At 41.5% G+C, this 24793-nt stretch overlaps 1 protein-coding gene and 1 long non-coding RNA gene across 2 annotated transcripts; both read left to right on the top strand.

Annotated features, from left to right (window-relative positions):
• The first annotated feature begins 455 nt into the window (after positions 1-455).
• Positions 456-5884, top strand: LOC139998792 (uncharacterized). The gene is made up of 3 exons (XR_011803721.1): positions 456-759; positions 5245-5310; positions 5700-5884. It is a non-coding gene; the product is annotated as an uncharacterized lncRNA (long non-coding RNA).
• Positions 5885-7044: 1160 nt separating this feature from the next.
• YWHAH (tyrosine 3-monooxygenase/tryptophan 5-monooxygenase activation protein eta) lies at positions 7045-17108 on the top strand. Its single transcript, XM_027469718.3, has 2 exons — positions 7045-7497; positions 15664-17108. The coding sequence occupies exons 1-2, from the start codon at positions 7411-7413 to the stop codon at positions 16318-16320; spliced, it is 744 nt and encodes a 247-aa protein (XP_027325519.1). The 5' UTR covers positions 7045-7410; the 3' UTR covers positions 16321-17108.
• Positions 17109-24793: the final 7685 nt, after the last annotated feature.

A 24793-nucleotide genomic window follows, 5' to 3' on the forward strand; every position in this document is an offset into this window, starting at 1 on the left:
CACTGGTGAGGGGAATGCTTATGTGTACGTTCACACTTTTGTCTCCTTAAACAATGGGGCTTTGCGCGAGCCGGGGCTGGCACGCGGGGCGGAAAGGCTGGGCGACCTCAACCCGTGAGGGCTGTGCTGTCCCTGCCCTGCCAGCCCCGCTGGGTGCCTCCATTTTAACGCTCTGTCCCTCGCCACCCTTCCCCTGCCCTGCAGCAGGGCCTCCCGGCTCCGCCGCTCCCCGGCCGCTTGCGCCAAGCCGGGGCTCGCTGAGGCGCCCTGAGCCCGCCACGCTGCTCCCGCCGCCATGGCGGCCGCGGGCCGGCTTCCCGCTTCCTCCCCATTGGCCGCCCTGCCCGCCGCGCCCGTAGCAACAGCGACAAATTTATCTCCCCGCCTCCTGATTGGCTGCCGCCTCCCGCCGAGCCATAGCAACAGCGGAGCGGGCGCGCGGCGACCGTTGGCGGCCGGGGCGGGGCGGGGGGGGAAGGGGGCAGTGAGCGGGGCCGACCCGCCTGAGGGGACGGCGGGGCCGAGGCCGGGGCTGCTGAGGGGAGGCCGGAGGTGCTGGCGCCATCCCAGCCCCGCCGAGTAAAATCCGTCCCCTAGGGCTTGGCTCTGCGGTGGGCAAGAGCTGCGGCTTCTCTGCTTGCCTGTGGTTGAAAGAGTAAGGCGCGGCCGTGCGCCAAGCAGCGAGGCGTGCCGAGGGAGCCCCCGTGAGCAGCCCTCACACAGGATCCTGACAGACTTTTGTGTGAGGTGCCGCATAAGGTACTTTGTTTCTCCCCGTTAATGACAGGGCACGTCACTGCCGTTATTATGACTGAGCTAGTCATTCGTGTATGAGAATATATGAGGATGAAAGCCTGTGTTTTATGCTTCCCTGCTGTTGAAGATTGATACATTCAAGTACAGGAGTGATGCTACTACGTATTTGAAAGCAAATTAAAATACATCTCCTTTTGAGACGTATTTCCATTTGCTTTCAGATACGTAGTGCTGTTGCCTGTCAGGAAGATGATGCGGATTAGCTGAACACTTCTCCACCTGTGCAGAAACTTCAGACACCTGTCACAATTTAATAGTTCATTTTCTAAAGAAACAGCCCATGCTAGGGAATGCAGATGTTTTGGGTTTGGAGATAACTGACCTTTGTTTTACTGCCTTACCAATACCTCTGTCCTTAGGCCTTAGTTTCTAAATAGTTCAAGACCACAGGCGTTTTGACTGTTTAATTTTAAAGAGGTGTCACTCTAGCACCATTCCGAAGAAGCGCTAGAACAAGTATCCTCACCAAGCTTACCTCTGAGCCAGACTTTGCAGCTGAAGCAGAATAACAGCTTTTTCTCATACTTCATTTAATGAGTTTCATTTCCAGATTTGGCACTGTTGCTCTCTGGAGGACAATTGAATTTTCTAGGTCATTTCCCATATGAAATAACTTATTACTTCTTTGTAAACTTATATTAGATGAGTCAAAGTTTGATATGTGAAATCCAGCAAATTAAAAGTATTTCTTTAAGAGATGTAAAGCCGAGTGGATGAAGTATGGTGTATTCTAGCCCACCAACATCTTTGCCACATACCACCTGGGTATAGAATCTGCACAGAATACTTTTGAGGAGTTAGCTGTGTTTGGATGAGAATTTGCCACCTGTACCTGCAGGCGATCTCAAAAAATCTGACCAAGCAGAGTTACAGGCAGCTGAGCAGAGTTCAGAGGTAGGCTGCTGCTTCCCTGCCTGTCAGCAAGCACAGGCTGGCTGTATAGCCGTGTGGCAGAGGAATCTGCTGAGCACTGGTGCCACTTAGCATCTGGCCTCCTCTGCCGCCGGGTCTGGGTGGAGTTGGTCCTTTGAGGGACAGCAGGGTTCTTCACATTGTATTTACACTGTGCCATCATTTGAATGGTTCGGTTTGTGTATTACCTTGCTCTTATTTCCTAGTGGTGATCTGTATCCCCATCATGATCCAGATTGCCTATTCTGCCATATGTAGCAAGCTCTGGATGTGTTTATGTTGTTCTTCTGTGGAGCTGTAATTAGAAGTACTCTGAGCATGTGACTGACCTTCCCTGAACTGAATGTGCTGTACCTGCTGTTGTCATTCCTCCTCCTCCTCAACATGGCATGCCCTAGCAAAGAAAGGAGCTTGCCCTAGATAGAAAAAGCAAAGATATTTTTAATTTCAAAATTCATAAAAAGGGCCCAAAGAACAGTACTCACATGAGCTAATTGGTCACAGAAGGGGGATGGAGATCTGGGAGCATTTTCAGAAGTTCTGTTAATCAGCTGCCTCAGAGGTGAGGACACCGTCCCAGCGGGCAGCTTTCCTCTTGGCACTTTGGCGGATGGGCCCTAAGCCTGGTGAGGTCAGACTGAGCTGATGCCTGTCAGCAGTTCTGAGCTACAAGTGTGGTATAGAAGTGGCAGCACAGAGGACCTGCGTGGCAGCTGCCTGTGAATGACTTCTCTGAACTAATCCACTACAGTGCTAATGAGGATTAATGACATGAGCAGTAGTTTTCCCCGCTCTCATCCCCTTTGACAGCCCCTGCCTGCTCTCATAGTTATTGAATGGGCTCATCTGAGGCCCACAAATGCCAGGAGAGACAACTCCAAGGCCAGTAATTTCAGGAACTCTCTTCTGGGTGCCTGGCTCAACTTGCTTAGGGCCTCGTTTTCAGACAAAGTGAGCAATTATGCAGGGGCTCAAGTAGGGCACCCAGAATAAGAGGCCACTTTTGCAAATGTTGGCAAAGGCATTATGTTTTATCTCTGCACTTCATGAATCTTATCCCCAAAGTCTTTTGTGTTATGTTCTGCAGTGAAAGGTCATTGTTTCAGATCAATCATTTTCAGTAGCATTTAATCCATTTTTATGTCAAGATAATCCACTTTGGTAAAGTTCGAAGTAGAGTAAAAATTAATTTATCAAGGAAGATCTGGGCTTATTTTTGAAATGGGTTTGCTGATGCTGAATCTTTGAATTGCGTATGGTGAGGTCTTGGGGGTGGTTCCAGAAGTGATGGACATCTGAATTCTGATCTTATCTCTGTGTTGCAAATGATCAGCACCTCTGAAAAGCCCAGGGATTTAGCAGGATATTTATTTATTTATTTATTTATTTATTTATTTATTTATTTATTTATTTATTTATTTTTGACTTTCAGCATTTACTTAGTATGGGTGCCTTTTTCTCTTTCAAGTAGGGCCTTCTTTTTAGTATGGCGCTGTGGTGAAGGCTTCTGATAAGCAGGCTTTTTCATGTTTCCCTGTTTATGCTTGTAAATTCTGCTTACTTCCCTTTACGTAAAGGACAAAAATACATTCTTGTATCTGCATAGGACTGGCAAAAACTGTAGTCTGAAACAGCTCATGAAGAGTTAAAGCTGCTTTCAGTTAGCTCCTGTGTTCTTGCCACTTACAGAAACCCCCACAACTGAGCATGCTTCAACCTCCTGTGCATATCCCTGAATCATTCTGGCAAGTAAAAACACTGCCATAATCTTTTATTCAGACATAGTGCTCATTCTTCACTGGACTCTGAAATGAGCAAATGCTTGGAAATAGCACATTTTGCCAAAGAGTTCTGAGGATTTATCAATTCATGTCTGCACAGGGCATGCAGAACATGCAAAAAGCGACTGAGTAGGAATGCTGAGTGATACTAAAGACACTATCAAAAAACAGGTTTGGGTTAACCTCTCTCTCTCTCTTGATGGCATGAGAGTTTCACAGGTTTTGTACAAATTGCTGCTCTTTTGTTTTAGGGCTCTCCTGTTGGTGAATAGATGTATAATATACAACAATTCACAGCATGAACCCCATTGCTTCTGAGCAGCACTGAGGCAGCGTAATCTTTCTCCCTTCATTCTAGCTTTTACCTTTGAGTTATGAGGTAGGTTCTGTGAGAATGATTGAAGATTAATACGAAATTGAAATATGACAAGTAGTAGAATATTTTTACACACACTGTGACAGCCTAGAGGGTTCTGTTGCTTGTTAAACTGTGGTGTATGGTTTGGCCAGAAATATATCACTGAAATTATAGTCTCTTGTGGTTTGGGAAAGAATCATCACACTTCAGCTACACCCACTCCTATCTTCTGCTCTGATCTTGTCATTGGTTACAACACCTTCCCTCCCTGATGTGCACTTATCTCACTTCATTGCGGGGATGTGCTGCCAGGCTTCTAACAATAAAAAATATGGATAGTCCTGAGCCTGTGAAACAATCTGTCCTTACAGCACTATTTGAACATCGTGCCCCCATGTAAGTGCCAGTCCCACCATTTCCAAGATCAGATGCTCACAGATTCTCCATCTTTGTCTGCCGTCCCCATCTCTACTGCTTTTATTGTGGTGTGGAAACTGGTTAAACTCCCACTTCAGTTTGTGGTTGCCTCTGCTCTCTCAGTTTTTCAGTGTCTTGTCCCCAAGGCTGTATCATTTAGCAGTTCCCTAAATAAAACATTCCCATGCTGCAGAAGAAGAGAGGGGAGATGACTTGCTGCAGGAGCGAGGTGGATGTTAGTGGCAGTACCACTGCTTTAGTTCCATGTCTCAGGAAGAATGCATGCAGCAAAAGGCGTGTGCTCCCCCCCTGCAGCTCAGCAACCGAAGGGGGAGGCTTTGGGCAGCGGTGTAGGGCCGGGAAGACTCTGGTATGCTGTCTAGTCGTTCCCCCATCACATTTCCTTTCCATCAGTGTGCCCTGTAGCTCAGTCCCCTCAGCTAAGCATCAGCCCTGGGAGACTCCCTCCGAGACGGCTTGGCTGTCCCCGGTGCCCCTGCGTGGAGCCGCGCAGTGAACTGGAACGGCATTTCAGCAGGGAGCTATTTGCGGAACGTCGGTGCTGCCCAATAATCAGATATGCCCGTGGAGCGGAGCCACTGCCTTAGGTCATGGTGCAGTTTGCAGTGCCATAAGTTTCTCCATCTACAAATTGTTGCAGGGTGTGGTCACTGTGCCAACGGCTCTAAATCCTGCCTCGTGGGAGCGGTGTTCCTGAGCTCGGCCAGGATCGCGGGGCTCTGCAACGCCATGCCTGGTGCCTGGCATCTGAGCTTAGCAGGGGAAACAGAGCTGGGCAGTGTTCGGCGCTGCATTCAGCACTCCAGTAAAAGGACTGCTGACATTTCCATTTCTATTTGTTTTTTGTAACCCAGTTTACAAATACCACAGCAGAAATAAAATAGTAGAATTAAAGCTCTTTGCCTGAGCTCTAATTTGTTTGCATTTGTACCTTTGTAGGTCCTGGGAGCCACTGCTGCGGCTGGAGATCAGAGCACTAGACGCTGTCCACACAGGAGAATATAGGTACTCTCCCCCACACCTTGTATGTCTGAAATGCAATCTCATCACTTGCTTTAGGTTAAGGTCAGGCTCTAGGGATGCTACATACAAGGTTGCCTTATTTTAGCACTTTGCCTTGCAAGTACTGGATTTAGACATGTATCTGATTTTAGAGCAGTGATGTTACAAATCACCTTGTGGATTCCATATTAAGAGGTTTTGAGATGCTTTAGACTCAGAAATAGCCATTATACAGAAGCTTCAATTAAAAAAAATATATATTTTGTGCATGTGTGAATATATCCACGTACGTTTGGTGGATTAATGCACATTCTTCGACTCAGTGGGTGAATAACTGGTTTTAAAAATACTTGTGATCTGTTTCCCTTGGGAATCTGAAACTGCTGCACCAGACTCGGTTTTGTAGACCCTACAAATTTTCAGAGCTGTTGGAACACTTCGTGGGCTGAGTAATCTCTGCTAAGGAGTTACTCTGAACTGCAGAGTTTTCAAATTGGAGAACTGGACTGGGGGTTTTGAATTGGCCCATCTTTTGCTATTCTTGCATGTGTCATATTAAAATCTGTATTTTGACTTTGAATCATACCTTTTCAAGAACATGCTCCTGATTGCTTTAGATAAAAGACCTTTATACTTCGGTAAATCCAGTGTTTTGCATTCAAATTAAAAGTGTTGCATCCATTCTGATAATGAATTCTGTTGATACGTGGGATCTATTCAGTTAAGGTTTTATCTGTCTCTGCCTTCTCTTAGAAAATGTACAAATAAAATTAAGTTAGGAAAAAGGCACCGTTCAGCTTGCATTGTGTGTACGTACAGCCGTGTACTTCACAATACTGCAGGAGCTGTTCCCTCAATGTTCTGGCAATCAGTTTACAATCTCACACGTGCCTTTTATCTTTGTACTTCAATAGCTAACATTTATTCTTATTTTTATCAATATTTATTAATCTCCTTAAAAATAAGCAACAGGCTTTCTTTGAAACATTCCTCCGGTCCCTTTCAATACCTTACTGCAGCATTTATCTTAAATGACGCTGACCCTCGGCTGTCTCAAGCTGCCCCAAACACGGGCAGAGTCAGGGCTGACCCTGGCGGCACTGCTGCAGCAGCACCGAGGCTAAGCGGAGAGCAGCAGCGGCGGTAACGGGACCAGGCGCTGTCCCCTGCCGCCATGCGCTCTGTCCTCGTGTGGGGCTGACAGCAGCGAACCCAAACGTGCGTGGGTGCTGCGGCGCGGGGTTCCGGCAGGGTCAGTGCTGCAGCACGCCCGCTGCAGCCCGCGGGCCGAGCGCCCGTACAACACGCGCTGAAACCCCGCACCCAGTCCCGCGGCGCAGCAGCAGCAGCAGGGCGGGACGCGCCCGCTCCCTGCAGGCAGCCCCCGCGCGCTCACGGCGCGCGCCGCCGCCTTCCCGCGGCTGGGCTGGGCTGGGCTGGGCGCGCGCTCGCTGCTGCTCCTGCTCCTGCCCCCTCCCACCGCGGCGCGCGCTGCGGGCGGCAACCCCGCGCCGGCTCCGCAGTGCCCGCGCCCAGCGCCCACCTCCACCTTTGCAGCAGTAAAATGCAGCACTCGCAGCGCGCATGCGCCCTCCTCCCCGCCGCCCCTCCCTAGCCGGCGCCCCGGGGTAGCTATTTATAGCAAGTGACGTCACCTAGAAATAGAACGCGGGGGAGCCGGCGCCCCCCTCCCCTCCCCTGCAGTCCCCCTCGGCTCCGCCCCCTCGTTGCCTTCCCAGCGCGCAGGCGCAGGCGGCGGCAGCAGCGGCAGCGCGAGGCGCCGAGGCGGGCGGAGCGGGGCTGCTCACACGCCGCTGCCTGTGAGGGGACGCGGCCAGCGCGCGCGCGGCTGCCGCTCCGGGAGCGCGAGGCGCCGACCCGCCGCGGCTGAGGCGAAGCCCAACGGTCGCTGAGAGGGAGCCGCGGAGAGCGGGCGGTCGGGCGTGAGGCGGCGGCTGCGCTTCGGTCCCCTCCGCGCTCTACGCCCCTGCTCGCCCCCGGGAGCGCGTTTCGAGGCGCGGCTCGTAGCCCCCCTCCCGTCTCTCTCTCTCTCCCTCCGAGGGGCGCAGAGTGCCCAGCCCGGCAGCCACCACGGAAGCGGCCATGGGGGACCGAGAGCAGCTGCTGCAGCGAGCCCGCCTGGCCGAGCAGGCGGAGCGCTACGACGATATGGCCTCGGCCATGAAGTCGGTGAGTGGGGCTGGGCCGGGCCGGCGGGGCGCGGGGAGGGTGCGGAAGGGAGGCCGGGCTGCCCCGAGGCGGGGTCGGGGCCCGGGCGGCACCTGGGGCCGCCTCTGCCATTTTCTTCCTCCCTTATTTCCTCCGCGCTCTCGCACGGCTCCCTCGCGGCCCCCCCTTGCGGTCCCAGCCCCGGGGGTGGGGCCGTGCCCCTGCCTTCCTCCGCAGCCCTCCCGCCGAGCCGCGGGAGCACGGGGCGAGCCCTCGGGGGCGCTGCCCCACATGGGGACCCCCCTGCCGCCCCTCCTGGCTTGTGGGGACTAGGGCAGGGGGAGATGGGTCTGACCTTGGGCTGCGCCTCCCCTTCCACGGCAGTGCGGGCCACGCCAGCGGTTGGGGGCGCTGGGCGGGGGTGCCTGGGAGAGCTGCGCCCGGCAAGGGGAGCCCCTTCCTTTTCTAGACGCTTCTGCGATAAAAGGCACGAAACGCGGGCCTCGGCCGCAAACGTGAGCGCTCCGATTCGGAGATGGTCTAGTGGCTGCATCCGGGTATAAAGGCTGTTCGGGGCACGGTTTCATAAGCTTTAACGTTGCCTTCTTGCCTCTCCTTTGTAGGGTAACGTTCTCAGTGCATTCCTTACACAGTTGAATACTGACATGTGTTTAAACAGTAAGCTGCAGTTGCAACTCAGCTCCTTTCAAAGCCAAGCAATGAAAATGAATTGTACTGACCTGTTTGTACTGGTACACAATAAAATCGGAGAATGAACAAACTTACTATGTCTAGTTCCTTCTTTTTTGGAAAAAAAAAAAAAAAAACACAACATAAAAAGACACCACAAAGCATGAATCTAAATGTTAAGGGTAATGATAATGCTGGTAAATATTTTATAGTATCTTTGCTGTATCTGTTTGCAACAGGTATAGTCTTGTTAATCTCTTTTTTGTGAACACCAGAAGGCCTCAAGAGGACTCAGGTTTCCCTTGAGAGTAGTGCTGTTTAAAGACATGGGAGGGTTTTGGTTTGAAAGAGCAGCTTCAAATCAAGTTCACGTTAAATGAATTTGTATTTGTGACAAAAATGGTCTTCTTCAGCAACTGGGATGTATGTCACATTCCTTAAATGAGGGCAGGAAAAAGGGATTTATTTTGTTGCCCTTGTATTTTTTTAATGTACAAGCAACCTTCCCTATTGTGGCATAATAAATATTAGGACCAATCTAGTACATCTAATACTGAGATACTCAAGATGTATTGCTGCTTCAGATCTAGACATTAAAATGAACTGTATTTAATGATATTACTAGAATTTCTGGTATGTATTATGTTTTAACAGCTTCATTCATCTCAAGAATGTTTTCCATTGCTATTTCTAAAGGAGGCAACCAAAAAATCCCTAAAATCCACTGCTGCTCTAGAAGACACAATTTCTAGGTGTAGACAGTGGCTTTTAATTTTTCCAAGCATTGCTGAACTATAGTGTATATATGGCTCTCTGCACATGTGAAGCAAAAAGTATGTTTGACACGCTTCCAGAAATGCATAAATAAAAATGACTAGTGTGTACGTCTAGTTGTCTTCTTAAACTGACTTAACTACTGTTCAATTTTCATTCGTTTTATGCCATAGTATTCTCTAATATTATTTTTGCTCTCTAAGAAATTGTATAATGATGAGCTTCTGTAATTGGGAGCTTGTTAGCGCTTTGTAGGTGAGCTGAGCCTTGAGCATTTATGATGCATGACATTATAGACACTTAAATACAAAAATCAAACTATTAAGAAGGTGAGTTTCCTCCTATGAAGCTGTTCATGTAATGTGGTGTGCCCCTAATGTAGCATCTATTGGTTGCTGGGCTTTTACAGGCGTTAACTCTTAAGATGGTAGTTTCCAGAACTCTCTTTTAAGAATGAGTTGATTTTATAGGTGTGAGCTTAAACACCTATTAAATACTATGTGGGTTCTGTTCCCACACAGCTAATGTTTCCTTCAATTTTAATGACTGTAAATAAGTATTTGGAGAACTTTTCTCTAAATAGAAGAATATTCAAATAATCTTGCAATCCAGTGATGTTAAGCTTCTTTCAACAAGAAATCAGTGTTCTAAATTGGATAGGCATTCTCAGTTCAATACTTTAGTTTGATTTAAAAAGATCTCTGCATGTAACGGATGATTTTTTTTTTTTTAAGTGGCTGTGTGAAAATAGCATGTTTCCAGTATAATAGAAATGCAAGTGCTTAGTTTCAGTTCCAGGTATTTATCACCACAATTCTACAGTCCACAATATAGCCAGCAGCCTTATAGTTGCTCCTAAAACATAAAGTGACAAAAACTGTTTTAACAAAAGCATATATGCCCTGTCTTTGAGACTGCCGCTGAAGAAGTATGATAAAACTGTCATTTCAGCTGTTGCTATAAAGCTGAAGAAACACTTGTTGTTAAGTCCTATCAGTTCACTATTCCATAGAAAAGCTAGATGACGTAACAGTTGTAGCTTAAGTAAGGAAATGACTGTTCAATAATATATTTTTGTTGCTACTGAATTTTCGTTTCCTTAGAAGGGTTCCAGTACTTCTACTTACAATGTGTAGAGAGCGAAGTGTTCACTTAAATAGCTGTTACAAATTAATGGGTTTAATTAACTTTTTTTATTTTGCCAGAATTGTTTTAATAGCAAATAAATGCATGTGTAAATGTGCCTCTACTAAATGGCATTCGTCCAAGGGCAGTGGCAGTCCCATTGCATTAAATAATGCTTTAGGATTCCAACTATTTGAAATAACCCTACACGGTAGGTAAAAATTTGCTTCTAAACATACTGGGGAGAAAAAAAAAAAACAACAAACTTTTGGCATAAAGGATATTGCTTGTAGGAACAAAGACGCTGAGAATACTGCACTGAATCCTTATGGGTGTAGATCATTCCAGAAATGGAGTTGAAATGTTGATTGTAAATACTAAATAGTTGAACAGTTATACTTTAACTCTTAATATTTCAGTCAGTATTAATTCCAATATGTAGTGTTTGGAAGGTTCATTAATTTATATTGCTTTTCTAGTATAGGTATGTAGCAGGTGTAGACGTTTATACTTCAATTGAAAATGGAGATGGATTGCAGGTGAGATAAGTAATTTAAAATCAGTTGTGAAATAAATTTATTTCACTCTGAGAAGTATTGAGTCTGTGTATAATCCAGAGCTTTTTAAGCCTAATCGCATGAGGTTCTAATTCAGTTTGTAGGCTTTATCTATGTATGTGAAGGGAATTAAGTTTGAGGTGTTCTGAATTTTTAATACTGTATCGCTAGCTTCTTCATATTAGTGTCTGGTTTTGGGTTGATGAGGTAAGTGTGTAGGATGAGGGATTGAGATGCCTTTAATATAAACAATATCCTTCCTTGCTTTGAGATGACTTCCTTACTGTGGTTTTATACAGTAAATGTAGCTATAGAGCCTCCAATGCTTGGTATAAAACACTGAAGCTATGCGATACAAGAAATTATTCTGGTTTAAACTTAGGTGTGAGAGGTGTGCTTTTGTAAGAAAAGTATGGGGCAACACCTAAGTTGTTATTACTTAGAAGTCATGCTACAATTAGGTTTTTCTATTAAGTGCTATTGTTTTTGCTAACAAACATTACAGAAAGGCTAGGTCTAAAAAGTAAAACTACATTGCTGGAACCAAAGATCTTTTCTATTAAGGAAAAGTTATAGGTACAACAGAGGACAGGAAAAAAAATCCTTTAGCATTCCAAGCTTTTCTTTACATCCCAATATGTAAAGGCAAAAATGTCTGGTTTTATTTAATTTCATAATATATCTGAAATTGATAGAACAGTTGATAGATCCCTAAAGGTCAAATAATTTTCTTTGAGAGTAGTTTCTTGTAATATAACCACTATATGAGGAAGGCAGATGTGTTTTTTAGATGGACATAAAACATCAACATTTTTAACCAGGACAGGGAATAGTTTGCCATTTCTCTTTCAGAAATCACCTTTGGGATGAGATGGAAATGGCTCAGGACTAATGAAATAAAAATGAGGGAGGTGAGGTGGAAGTGACACTAACATCCTGAGGCTTGTTGAAAGGTGAGACTGCAAAGGAATGAGTTTCACTCCGAGCATTGGCAACTTCTACCCCAGGAGGAATCACTAGTGAGCAGCTACTCATCTGTTACACCAAGTTTCTGCACTCTACATCTATGTTAGGTGCTGCTCGCTTTGGAAGTGGTTATCAGTTTTTAGATTAACACAATCTGCTAAGAAATGGTATGGTATTGATATCTGAACTGTACCTTACCTGAGAAATTAATTAGCTTTGTGCTTCGAGGCTTGTGGCACTGCTCTGTGTAGTCTTCCAATTATGATATGTTGCATCTGTTACAGCTGTGGTTGATGCTGCCGAATGAGAAGTATTGTCTGTCTTAAAGCAAACCTAAAAGCTTCATTTCTGTATTACAATATTTAATTCCTTTGATACAGTGCTAAAACCTCACTTCAAAAACTATTAAATATGGGCGTATGAATGTCCATTTTTATTTCTAACTGGAAGTGTGAAAAGTCTGAAGAAACAAGGGAAGTCTAAACTGCTTTCAAACATTTCTCAGTTAATTTAGAGTGGTGATCTTCAGTCTATTGACTGTTTTGAAGCTAATTTTATTTTGTGCTAGGTTTGAATAGCTCTGTTGTGGAAGATTAATCCTTTGCCATCAGACTGTTGGCTTGCATTTGGGAAGGCAATATATTTGACAACAGGCTGTATAGTTGTTGAAAGTTTCTGCTCTGTTGTCCAAAACTTACAGTTAAGTCAGTTTCTTAATTTGTCACTAATTGTTTAGAAAACATTTTTGAAAGTCTTTGTTGGAAGACCAGAATCTTCTAATGTTTTTTCTCCCTAGTTTTATGTATCCTAAAAAGACAATACTCATTACCAAAAAAACCCACAATTGTTTAGAGAGAGGCTTGAACTGATATTTTTTGCTGATTCTCCAAGACCCATGAGTAACTTTTGATACATATTAAAGCTATTAAGCATCTCCTAAGTATATTGAATTAGCTTCTGTTATCTTTTCCTTTTTTATTTAAGGAATATTTTCAAGTGAGTTTATGGCCATCTTGAATATTAAACTGTACAGTCTAGTGGTAATCTTAAATAGTTTAAGTCTATTAAAAATCTTTTCTCTTAGGTACTGTCATATTCTAAGTAGTTAGCGTTTTTTTCCTACATATGAACAACTGCTTTGTAGCTAGTCCTGTGAGGGATGGTTTATTTCTTGTTTGTGACTGTTTTACATGAATGTACCTTGAGTATTCCCTGCTATTTCTTAATCTTGTGATATCTTGTTGGTCGAGTGCTTACAGAGAGTTTTAGTAACCTTATTTAGCACAAGCTAAACCTCAGCTGGCCAGTTAAAAGTTAATGTATGCAGTTTTCAAAAGGTAAAATGACTGTAGACCTACTTCTAATACTGAAGGTTGAGTAAAAACCAACCAAGATGACCAAAGATTATGCTAGACTTTACAAGTTTCTCCCTCTGTTAATGTGCAGTTTAAGAGTTTGAATGTAAGAAATTTCTGCAAATACGTTGTTTATCAATACCTGCATTGAATTTGAGTTATGGTTAAGGAAGGGAAGGTGGGAGGGCTTTTCAGGTGTAGGTTATTTGCAAATGTTGCATCTCCTGTGCAAGTGGGCTTTATGAATCAGCGTTTTCAGGGTGGGTGTTGTGATGCGTTCTCTGCGTTTGAAAATGAGTAACATCTGCAGAGAGAGAATGGACTAGAAAAATCTGGAATACTCTTTCAAGGCTAGTGGTATTGCTGTAAGATTGTATTTTGTCTCTTGTGACAAATGAGATGAAATTTTGAAAATTGACAACTTACAAGGATGTAAGTAAATACACCAGCTGAATGGTATAGTAAAAATTCAGCTTTTAGTAATCTATTTTTTTTTCAGTGCTTCTCAGGGTATTTGTTAGAAACTGTAAAATACCATTCTGGCGTCTTCACTACACAGAAGATAACTGTCTCTATTTTAAAGCTTAAGAAGTCACTTTAAGGAGGTAGAAGAAATAAATAAGGGTTAGGGTGACTGTATATCTCAGTTCACAAATAGATGAACACTAGCATTTAGGAGGGTCCCTAATCTGAAGCGGAGGGAAGGGGATTGAATACGAAGGTTGTAGCACCTAGTTGAGAGTAAGAAACAGGAGATAAATGGAGGACGAGGTGAAAAACTGTAACGATGATGCATTGGATAAAGAATTAGGGTAGCTGTGGGTAGATTTCATTCCTGTCACATGGAGTCTGGGTTACAAGGGCAAGAGGTGGCACATTTCTTACTATTTTCCCACCAAGACTCAAGTTAGTTTTGTGCATCCATAGTTACCTTTGTCCTGTATAGTTTTTCATACTCAACATACAGGTAACATAACACAGTAGTATGTTATCTTCAAAAATACAAGAAAAAATGCTTGATATGTTAATGAAGACGGGTGGGGGAAAGAAGCTTTATTGTTAAATGGTGTTTGAAGTTTTAACAAAGCATCATTGATTCCTTTAAAATAAGCCACTCTGAGCGAAATTGAAGTTCTTTCAGGTGCAGGCCTTTCAAGTGAAGTTCTCCAGTAGTGTAGGAAAGACCAAGTGATCAAAGACAAAGAAGCAAGTGATAATCTGTGGTGGTTTTTATTCTACTTCTGTAAAAGGAAATGCTCTTCTAATAGACTGTAGGGAATAAAAATCTCTTGGCTGAGCCCTGACATCTAGAAGGAGTTGATGTCTTTACTAGAGAGGATATTACAGGTAGATCATAGAGATTGTGCCTAGGATAATGTTGAGTGGAAGCTATGGAGAAGCTTGTGACAACTACATTAGAGTTGATTCCTGTGCATTTTACCCTTTGTAGACAGTCTGTCATTACATTAGACCAGGCAGAGCAGTGTCTTGTGGGAATTGAGGCCCCTTGAGCTGTTGGGAAGAGGTATTTTGGAGACAACTAAATTTTCCGTAAACTCTTATGGAAACAGATAATTCATAGAATCATAGAAACATAGAGTGGCTTGGCTTGGAAGGGACCTTAAAGATCATCTAATTCCATCCCCCCACTGCAATGGGCAGGGACACCTTCCACTGGAAGGTGTATAATTCATATAAACTATTTCTTTAGACTAGGAAGGATGTGTTCACTGGATGGTACACTGGCTACACCAAAGGTCTAAAAATAGTGTAGATATCTGTGACAGTTGTTTGCAGTGTACAAGTATTTGCAGATGTTCTGATGTGTCATGTGGTGTAAATATGCACATTTTTTGAAAGTAGTTAATGATTTTAGCAGTGTGAGCAGCATCGGGTTTACTTTCACATGGAAGTATGTATCCTTAGAATTCTAGTGACTTCTTTCAATGCAGTTAATGCAGTATTCTTAAAAGTAGTTGAGCTGTGTTTTTAATCTAATTCCTCAGCTTAATTTCATGTTTCTAAACGTGCAAAAATTGAACAACTCAAAGTGACTGAGTTTGAAAGGCATTTTTCCCTAATTATCAGAGTGAAAAAGGCCTAAATGCAGTATTAAATTTCTTCCATGTTTATCCCAGAAATTTGTCAGCACCCATCAGTCTACAGATATCCAGATAACTTTTGCATTACGTTGTATAATTGCTCATTAAGTGAAAGATAGTATGAAACACTAATTCCATTTGTACTATGCAGAGCTTAATCATACTGACTTCAGCGCTTCCATCTCTGCTGTAGAATGAAAGCAAGCAGCAGGGGAAAAGAAATGCAAGGACTGCATCAGTTTCCAGTGTCTGTGCTGTGTTCCAGATGCGTAAAACTGGTATTCTAGGTACATTTAAATTCATTGTTAAATACGTAGTCTACATAATTATAGCAAAGACTTCCTAAGAACTGAGCCCTCCTGCGAATGCTTCTCCGTTACTCCAGTCTGACTCACCCTCATTCAGTGAATATGCTTTGTAATGGGTTTTAAATACCAGTTCTATTACAGCAGAACTGTGGGGGTATTCATTATGTCTTGACTGCAAAACCAGTTTTAAATTTTCAGTGTTAAAAACTGTCTCCTGTCTAGAAGGAATTTTGAATCTTGTACCATGTGATGCAAGCTCCCATGCTCTTTAGACAAGCCCTTTAAATTTGATCTTTGTCTGTATTTTCAGGTAACTGAGCTGAATGAGCCTCTCTCAAATGAGGACAGAAACCTGCTGTCTGTAGCCTACAAGAATGTAGTTGGAGCTAGACGATCTTCCTGGCGTGTGATCAGCAGCATAGAGCAGAAGACTATGGCGGATGGGAATGAGAAGAAGCTGGAGAAGGTCAAAGCCTATAGGGAGAAGATAGAAAAGGAGCTTGAGACGGTCTGCAATGATGTTTTGGCTCTCCTCGATAAGTACTTGATCAAGAACTGCAATGACTTCCAGTATGAGAGCAAGGTCTTTTATCTGAAAATGAAAGGAGATTATTACCGCTACTTGGCAGAAGTTGCTGCTGGAGAGAAGAAGAACAGTGTCGTGGAAGCCTCAGAAGCTGCCTATAAAGAGGCCTTTGAAATCAGCAAAGAGCACATGCAGCCCACTCACCCAATTAGGCTTGGGCTGGCACTCAATTTCTCGGTGTTCTACTATGAAATCCAGAATGCCCCTGAGCAAGCCTGCCTTTTAGCCAAACAAGCCTTTGATGATGCCATAGCAGAGCTGGACACACTAAACGAGGATTCCTACAAGGACTCCACTCTCATCATGCAGTTACTTCGAGATAACCTCACTCTGTGGACGAGTGACCAGCAAGATGAAGAAGCAGGAGAGGGCAATAATTAAAAAGCTTTTCTCTGATCTGTCTTTCATCCACTTCACAATCCCCGTCATCACCAATATTACCTTGCCACAGTCACACTAAATATCTAGTGCTAAGCATATCTGTATTGTACAGCTGTTCAGATCTGCTGTCCACTTTATCAAGAAGCAGTTTCAGATGAGTCTTCATGGGCATTGATGGATCGATTGGTTTATTGGCCCTATTTATCTTAGGTGCACTTAAACAGTGCAGAAAGATGCATATTAAATGAGGCATTTTTAGTTTGCCTGTTGATTAGAACATAAGGGGAAGAATAATGGAAAGCGATTGAGGATGATTAGATTCCAGTTAAAATTTTTGCCATTTGAAATGAGCTGACAGTTCTGTTAAGCAGTACATTTTGTGCATGCAAAATCAATTAGCCACCTCAATTTTTTTTCCAGTCAATGAAAGCAGTTAAGCTGATGTGAAATGACAGCCCTGTTCATCAGTTTACAATAAACTGTTTGAAATGTGAGGTTTCAGTAGCAATTTTTTTTTTTTGCCTCTAACTTATGTGCACAGTTTCTTTTAATGCAGTGCATCTACCTAAGAGTTTTGATACTTGTAACCTTTTGCAGTTGTTTTGAAGAATCATGAATTTATTTTTTTGTAAATTCTGGCTGTTTAGTTGTCTGTGTATTCTGACAACACTATGTCATTATTAGCCCATGTTAAGATGGATGACTGAGATGCCGGACTTCTAAATTAAATGTTTTGGAATTAAATGAATAAAATAAAATGCTGCTTCGGGGTTATTATCTCTACATAAGCTGTCCTGTCTTTTGTTCAGAGTAAAGATTGAGTTACTTACTATATCATTGATGGGTCAAAACATGTTCAATCAAAAGTGTAGTGAGAAGTTGCCTCATATGCTAAAAATAAATAAACAAACAATGGTATGCTAAAATGAAAAAAAAACAACAACAACAAAAAAAAACACAACACAGCAAACTAAAATGATACTGCTCACCTGTGTTAAAAATGAAGTTTCCAAAGCTATGTTTTAGTTAATTTGCTTGGTAGAGCAGTTGTAATGCAATTCTGCTGAGGAGCTAAAATGTGGTAAGGAATAGTAATTGTTACACAGGTGCAGAGATTTGTATTATTTACTTCTGTCCACCCTAAACCATTTTTTCTGAAGTACCAAACAAAAAATCACCTTTACATAGTCTCAGTAACAATGCAGTATTTCTTTTTAAAGAATGCCTCTCTGTTGTAGCTAACTTAAATCTAGTCCCCAAACTTATTATTTTTTTTTTTTCCTCTCCCCTAACAGTTAGTGTATATTCATTGGTTCCATATGTACTTCTGTAATGGTATGTTACAGAAGCAGGGAAAAAGTTAGCTGTTGTTGAGTTGCATGTGATTGTATCCAGACTGCACCTGAGCTAGCTGAAAGGTCAAGTAAGTTCTTATTTTTATCTAAATCAATTTTTCTTTGATTTGTACAATAAATAGTACTGGCCTAAAGAACCACAGCTCATACTTTTTAAAAGCAATGCACTGGTTATTTTTAAAGACCTGGGGGATTAGATTTTAGTCATAGACTTCTCCATATATTCTATTGTCTTCTAGGTGATTCCAGCTTTATTATGTGAGTAAAGCTTGTGAGGATCAGAAGACTAGTGCAACATGTGGAAAAGATGAAACTACAGAACCTTGGTGGGCTGTTGCATAAGTTCGAGATGCTTGACCTCCTCCTAAAGTAGCCTGAAGTGTGTACTTAATATGAATTATTGCTGTGTGCCTGTAGCCTATTCTGGAAGTCCCTTTTTCTTGCTCTGTTTGCTCAAACAGTGCGTGAGTCCCTGTTCCTTCAATTGCTGGAGTCTTCTGGCCAGTAATAACCTTTTGGACTTTACAAGGCTCATATATGGTGCTCTTACATATTCTTATTTCTTCCCTTTCAAATTTGCATACCTGCCACTGTGGAATCAAGACGAAACTTGGCAATGAGACTGCCTTTATGCATCAAAACACTGTATGTTTAATCATTATTGGTGATTGCTAGGTTTCTTTTTTTTTTTTTTTTTTTTTTTTTTGTAAGTATTGCTATCTTTTTGTTAATTCAAAGGCTAAGGAGTTCTTGTTCTAATTACAGTCCTGTGCAGCTTCTTTGTCAGAAAACGATGAGCATTATGTAGTGTGTGAGTCAGCAGGGCTGTGACTTCGAGGCTAGGCAGTTGAAGATTAGCTACAGCCTTCGTGCATACAGTCTAAAATGGAAACTAAAGGTGTTCTGTGGAATGGTACAGTTCCTGGGTGCTTTAGTCATTTCTGATAGGAAAGGTTATAAATTACAGTTATTAGGTAGTTGTGTTTCCCTGTTTTCTCATTGATCTGGATACACCTTTACTGGTTATCATGAGGTATGAAATTCCAGTTTGACATGGTTTACTGCCTGCTTTTCTAGAAAGGTGGATTCCCTTCTCCCAAGCAGTATAAATTTCAATAGATTAATCTGTTATAGCCATAAATACAAACAGATGAGAAGATGACTGGAAGATGTTAAGAAAGCTATGTGAAAAATTGGAGTTAAAATTCCTTCATTCTCTTGATGAATCACTATATCTTTTAACACATTTTCTGGTCGACTGAAGGTAGTTGACTGATCATTCATGAACGTAGAGGCCCTCAAAAAGCCGTTAAAGGCTATGGAAAGCTAGGAACACCAACTGTGACGTATTGCAAACAGGATTGAAAGTGCTTGCCCTGCCAAAGATTGCTGGTACTTGGAAACTATCTAGGTTTTGTACCAGATGTCAGGATCGAATAGTATAAGTAGGATGTAGCAACTGCCTTCTAAGAATTTTGTATCTCAAGCCAGAATCTTTAGAGGAACCAAAATACTTAAGAATAGTGAGCACTTCCTTATTGAATGTCCTGAGATAAAACTCACAAAATTATGTAAAGTTTGTCAGTGAACTGTCAAACACAGGTAACTCGCTGCCAAGTGCTCTTAGCAAAGGAGAATTTGGTGAGCAGGAGATTATCTTAAGTTTGTAGATTAGCTTCCTCTGAAACATGAAGCTTAAAATTCCTAATGAGGAACAGCTGGCAGGTTGTTTTTCCTGCAAATGGGTGGCATGAGTTTGTGCTGGACTGTATGCTGACTCATATGATTACTCAGGCTACCATCTCAGCATATTTGGGAGAGATCTAAGTGATGATCAAGTTCTGTTGAGGGTGATGAACTTAAAGGCAGGTGAGTGAAACTACTGTGTGTGTTCGGGTAAGTGTGCACAGGGTAACAGACACAAAAGTCTTACTGGTTTCATTAAACATGTGATCTGCATATTAGCTTTACAGCAGTGGATGCTTCCCTAAGGGGGAGGTGAATTCTTAAGCTAAATCTTCAAATAATCTGTAATCTATTTAGGAAGTTCTTTAAACTTAAATCTTATTACTCTGAGTGCTCTGTGGCATAAAAAACATTTCTGTCTTCGTTAAGAATTCATAAACTGAGTGTTGACAGTCACGGTTGCTCTGCATAAGTTAATGATCACAAGTTTTAGAAGTCTTCTCAGTTAAATTCTTTTACCTGCTTCTGCCACCAGCAGTATAGCAATGTGTTAGATTTTCAGTAGGAGAGCAGATAGCTTCTCCCATGTTCTGCAGTTGTCAGTTAATGATCCAGTGTCACATAGGGCATTTTCTTGTCAGTGTTTTTTGCTGAGTCAGTGGGCCCATTTTCTATAGCGTAGGAACAAGAAATGCTCTGAGGCAGTCCATATTGTTACCATTTCAGCAATTTTCATTTTTCTGGGCCATGGAATTGCTGTATGTTTTTCTGTAATCCTTATCATAGCAATGATCTGGATGAAAACAAGACGTGACTAGGGCTTATTGTTTATTGCAATATTCCTCAGTGAGCTGTGGGATTCAGATATTCTCAAATTGGTTATTTGTCTTAGGTGACCCACATCTCAAGTCTGTTGTGTTTCAGTCTCTAAAACCCCAGGCTGCACCCATCTCTGCAGACACCAGTTATTCACCAAAAGTGCTTAGCTGAAGTTTACAGCATTCCTCTCTGAAGCAGGAGTGGAAGGAGTGTAAAAACATCAGAACGCGCCACCCTATCCCTGGGATCTGTGTCTCTTTACACTGCCTTATTTCAGGTCTAATAAGATGCTTACCTGCTTACCAAATACCTGGTTCTGGATGGGAGTAATGTTTCCTTGATCTTTGCCATGCCTTTCACAGGCAAACTTTGCTGAAAGATTAAGTCACTCTGAGGGTCTTGATTTATGTAGTATGAGCAAGGTACATGGGTGTCCTTGAATTTTTAGCAACCTGATAGCTCCTGATGGTAAAGCAGCATTTTGTATGATTCTATATGAGCTTGAAAGCTAAATGATAATCAAACATTAATAGCATGTTCTTTACAGGGACAGAAATTCAGTCTGTGTCCTAATCTGCTTCAGTGCATTCAACTTTTACACAGATAGTTGCATTTGTCGCAGAGATCTCCAGCACCACCTCCCCCTCTCCTTTTTGAATCCTAACCTAAAAATGTGCCATTGCAACAGGAAACAAAACTTCTTAACGCTGTGTGTAGTAGGGGCCTTATTATACAATGTAATAGCATTGCAGAAGACTGACTTTTGAGGCAAAAAGCAGCTTTAAGAAACAAAGTGAGGTTGAGATCATTGTGGTTAACATGCACCAAAGAAACACAATTACTCTGGTAAGTAATCATGTTTTGCTAGTAACTTCTTTGGAATAACTGTGGTTTTGAAAGTGATTCTCCTGTGTTGCTTTTCCACTGTATATAACTTCTGTTTACTCTTTGCCATCCTTAGTACCACTACTTGTGACCCAAATGCCTAAGCTGGGAAGGACTGAATTTTAGAGCCAAATGTATTTCCAAAGGAGCATAGGAGTACTTACTGAACTACTCTGTGTGCTGCTTTCAGCAGCTGCAATAGGATCCTATACAATTGCCTAGAAAAGATTTTATGGTAGTACACTTCAGGTGGAGGGACATGAAATGACCAGCTGAATTTTAAGTCATACATGAAAATGACTTGAGAATAATAGCAAAAGTCAGAAGGGTGAAAAGTGATGTCAATACGTATTATTAAATACTCTGTCAGCATGGGGCCAGTCTGAAATTCTTCAACAAACCTGTTTAACAACAGAGAAAAAAAGATAAAGTTTAGATAAAAACTTTTTTAAAAAAAAAAGATAATTAAAAAAAAAAAAGAACTTACATGTTCTTGTTTTTTAATCCTATCCTATCCTAATAATTTGAGCTAATTTAACAGCTACAGAATGAGCTGTTCTTTTTTTTCCCCATCTTTGATTGTCTTTGATAATTTTACCTTACACAGTTTGAGGGTTGAATTAACACACTTAGTAGACTTTGGCCTTAAATCTGATCTGTTATGCTACTTACAGGATAACCAATCTATTTTAGACCATTCATTTAGTATCCTGAAAAAGAAAATTTTAAAAACATTTTTTATTTTTGCTTTTAGCAAAGATTGTTCTAGAGCTGAAGTGAACAGCCTTTTGTTTATCATTTTAGAATGAGTTTTTAGCATCTACGTCTAAATTTCATGAAACTGTATTCCATACCACATGCTAATTTAGTACCACATGGAAATTTATCTTTGCACACAAATACTTCTCGAACACAAGTGTATTTTAAAATGCATATATAATGCAAATTCTGCCTGGTATCTACTCTGGGAGATTTGGCAGACATAAAGGAAGTGAATGAGTTCCCAACAGAACCATATATTGTTATAATACTGCACATTAAAAATATAACATAATTGTATAAGCTGTAATTATATATACATTTTTAAAATTGTCATTGATAAACTAAAGGATTGACAATGAAGTTTTAATACATAATTATTATAATAAAATACTCTAAAATCTGTTACATATATATACATCTATTAAATAATAGTAAGTGAAAGTAGAAAATAAAGTATATGCATATATAAGTATCTTATAGTTCCTTGAGACCTTGAACAGTCCTTAAATTGATGGACAATGTACAACAGATTTTTATGCAGAGAATCAAGATCTGAACTAATTAATACTGTCAACGGAATTAATGAAGATTAGTTCATGTGTAGATGAGATCAAAATCAATTTATGCAGAAGTGCATTGCAATGTAAGCTCTGTCTTGCCATTACGCCATCATTTGGAGTGAAATTGGAATTGATTTCAGGACCTGAGTTATAAACTAAAAGCATTTAGATGTATTTGTGGTTCCACCCTAGCACAACAAAGGCCAAGAAGGCAATTTGTTAAATATTTGTTCTCTAAGGCAATTGAAAGAGATTGCCTTTAGTCATTAGTGTCAACCAGCTGCTGCAGTAGATCACTCTGTGCTTGGGTGGAAGACAACATAGTATTATTTTTCTAATATTTTGAAGTAAGGTTCTGATAATCAACAAATACTTTGTCACTGTAGTGATCAATAAGATTTTTTTTGAACATCTGACTCTTGCAGAGGGCAGAGACCAGTGGATGTCTGTAGTAACACAGTAATCAACCAACTGGTGTCCCCGCTGAGTGAAATGGAGAGTATTCTCTTTCTGTAATGAAAAACTGATGTTTATCTCATGTTTACTTGGTTTTAAATCACTGAAAAAATGAAGCCCAGGTGCTTATTTTTTATTTAAATACAATCCTAGCTACTTCAGTGAGATACCTGCCCAGGAAAACCTGAGAGTTAAGGGTGCTAGAACTTTGAAACTTGACCCTGAATAAATGAGTATTTGGTGTGTGTTGTGGAAGTCTGTGTGCCATGCAGACACTCCAGGACAACTGGGGACCATCTGTAGCAGCTTCCTGCCTCTGTGGCAACCAGAGCTATCCTGGAGCAATGATCCCCGTTGCTGTCCCTGCGGCCCAAATCCAGAGATGGGAGCAGAAGGCCAAAGCTTGTGTTTGGCATGAAATGGCACAGCTCACTCCAAATGTTTGCTGGCTGGCCACCATGTTGGGTCAGTGTGTTTCTGCTGAAGTTCCAGCATGTCCTTAAAGGGCAGGAATAGTTCTTCCTCACTTGTCACCTCAAGCTTTTTAAGGGCTGCTATTTGCCTCTTCTAAAACAAGTCCTGTTAAGCCTCTCTGGGCTGTAAAACATCATGGAAGCACTAGGGAGTTGAGATGTTTGCTGTCATTGGTATCAACAGAGTACAGTGTTCTTAATACAGGAGAACGCTTTGGTGCTGTTGCTGATTCATTCCCCTGGTTTTCACAGCTGAGACTTGCTTTGGGATTGCCCCTGCACTTCTGTAAAAAATGGTCATTTTTGTACACTGTAAGGTATACAGTGTTGCAATGAACATCATTAATTACAGGTGTTTAAAATAGTTTAATAGAGAAAGTAAATGGTACGCCAAGTTTGAAAATACCTCATTTGCAAGTTCTTACAAGCCACTGGAGTGGAATTTCTAGTAAGTCATGGCAAGGCTGATTTGGAAAATATGGGGGAAGCATTTCACTTTGTCAGCAAATTATAAGATTTCTTGATACACTTTCAGTATTGCCATCTGCCACAGTAGAAGCTCTATTTTGACTTAATGTTTTATATTGCTAAGAAAAAAAGTGCAGGTTCCATAAACTGCTCGTATAAATTTCATCTTGAAGGTTTTCTTTCTTCTCTTTTGACAGCTGAGCATCATTTCACTAAAGAGGAAAGTTAAAATCCTAGCACTGGGAATAGTTTTTTCCATTAAATATTTTCTCATCCTTCAAATCATCTATTAGGTGGTTTGCTTGTCCTGCATGGACCTTCATTGATTTCAGTGTTTAATTTATAAATAAATAAATAAATAAATAAATAAATAAATAAATAAACCAAAACCAAAACAAATCGGAATATTCCACAAAACTAAATTTTAAAAAAATATATAATTTTAATCTAAATTTGTAAAAGATTCCCTCCACCTCCCCTAAATTATTACATTATTAAAGTAAATCTGACAAGGTAAAGGAAAATTGATTTAAGTGAGCTATAAAAACAAGATAAACTTATTGCAAGTCAAGTTCTCCTCATCCAAAGGGAGATTAAAAAAAAAAAAAAAAGGAAATATAGTGGATTGATAAATTAACTATATTAAAAGTAAGTTCTTAATAATTAAATGACAGATTCTGAATTTCAGACTATTTGTTCTTGCTCTTTTCAGGTTTTGAAATGATAGATTAGGACCAGAATCTTTGCCTTGAGTACTTGTTATCATTGATGTCCAGTTCACCAGCTCTGATGGTGAATGCAGCCAGCCATACTAAAAGAACTTTCCTATGCTTGGAAATTTGTGGTACATTTGTCCCAGAGTATTTCTTTGAGAAGAAGGTAACGTAGTTCACCTTGTGATTAGAATGAACAACTATTCTACAGGAGCTTTTTTGATAAAGATTTATGTAGATAAACCCTAACATAGTGTTACGTAAAGCTAGGAACACATCTTCAATAATCTGTTATG

The sequence above is a fragment of the Anas platyrhynchos genome, chromosome 16 (genome assembly GCF_047663525.1).
Source record: "Anas platyrhynchos isolate ZD024472 breed Pekin duck chromosome 16, IASCAAS_PekinDuck_T2T, whole genome shotgun sequence".
In the NCBI taxonomy this organism is placed as follows: domain Eukaryota; kingdom Metazoa; phylum Chordata; class Aves; order Anseriformes; family Anatidae; genus Anas; species Anas platyrhynchos.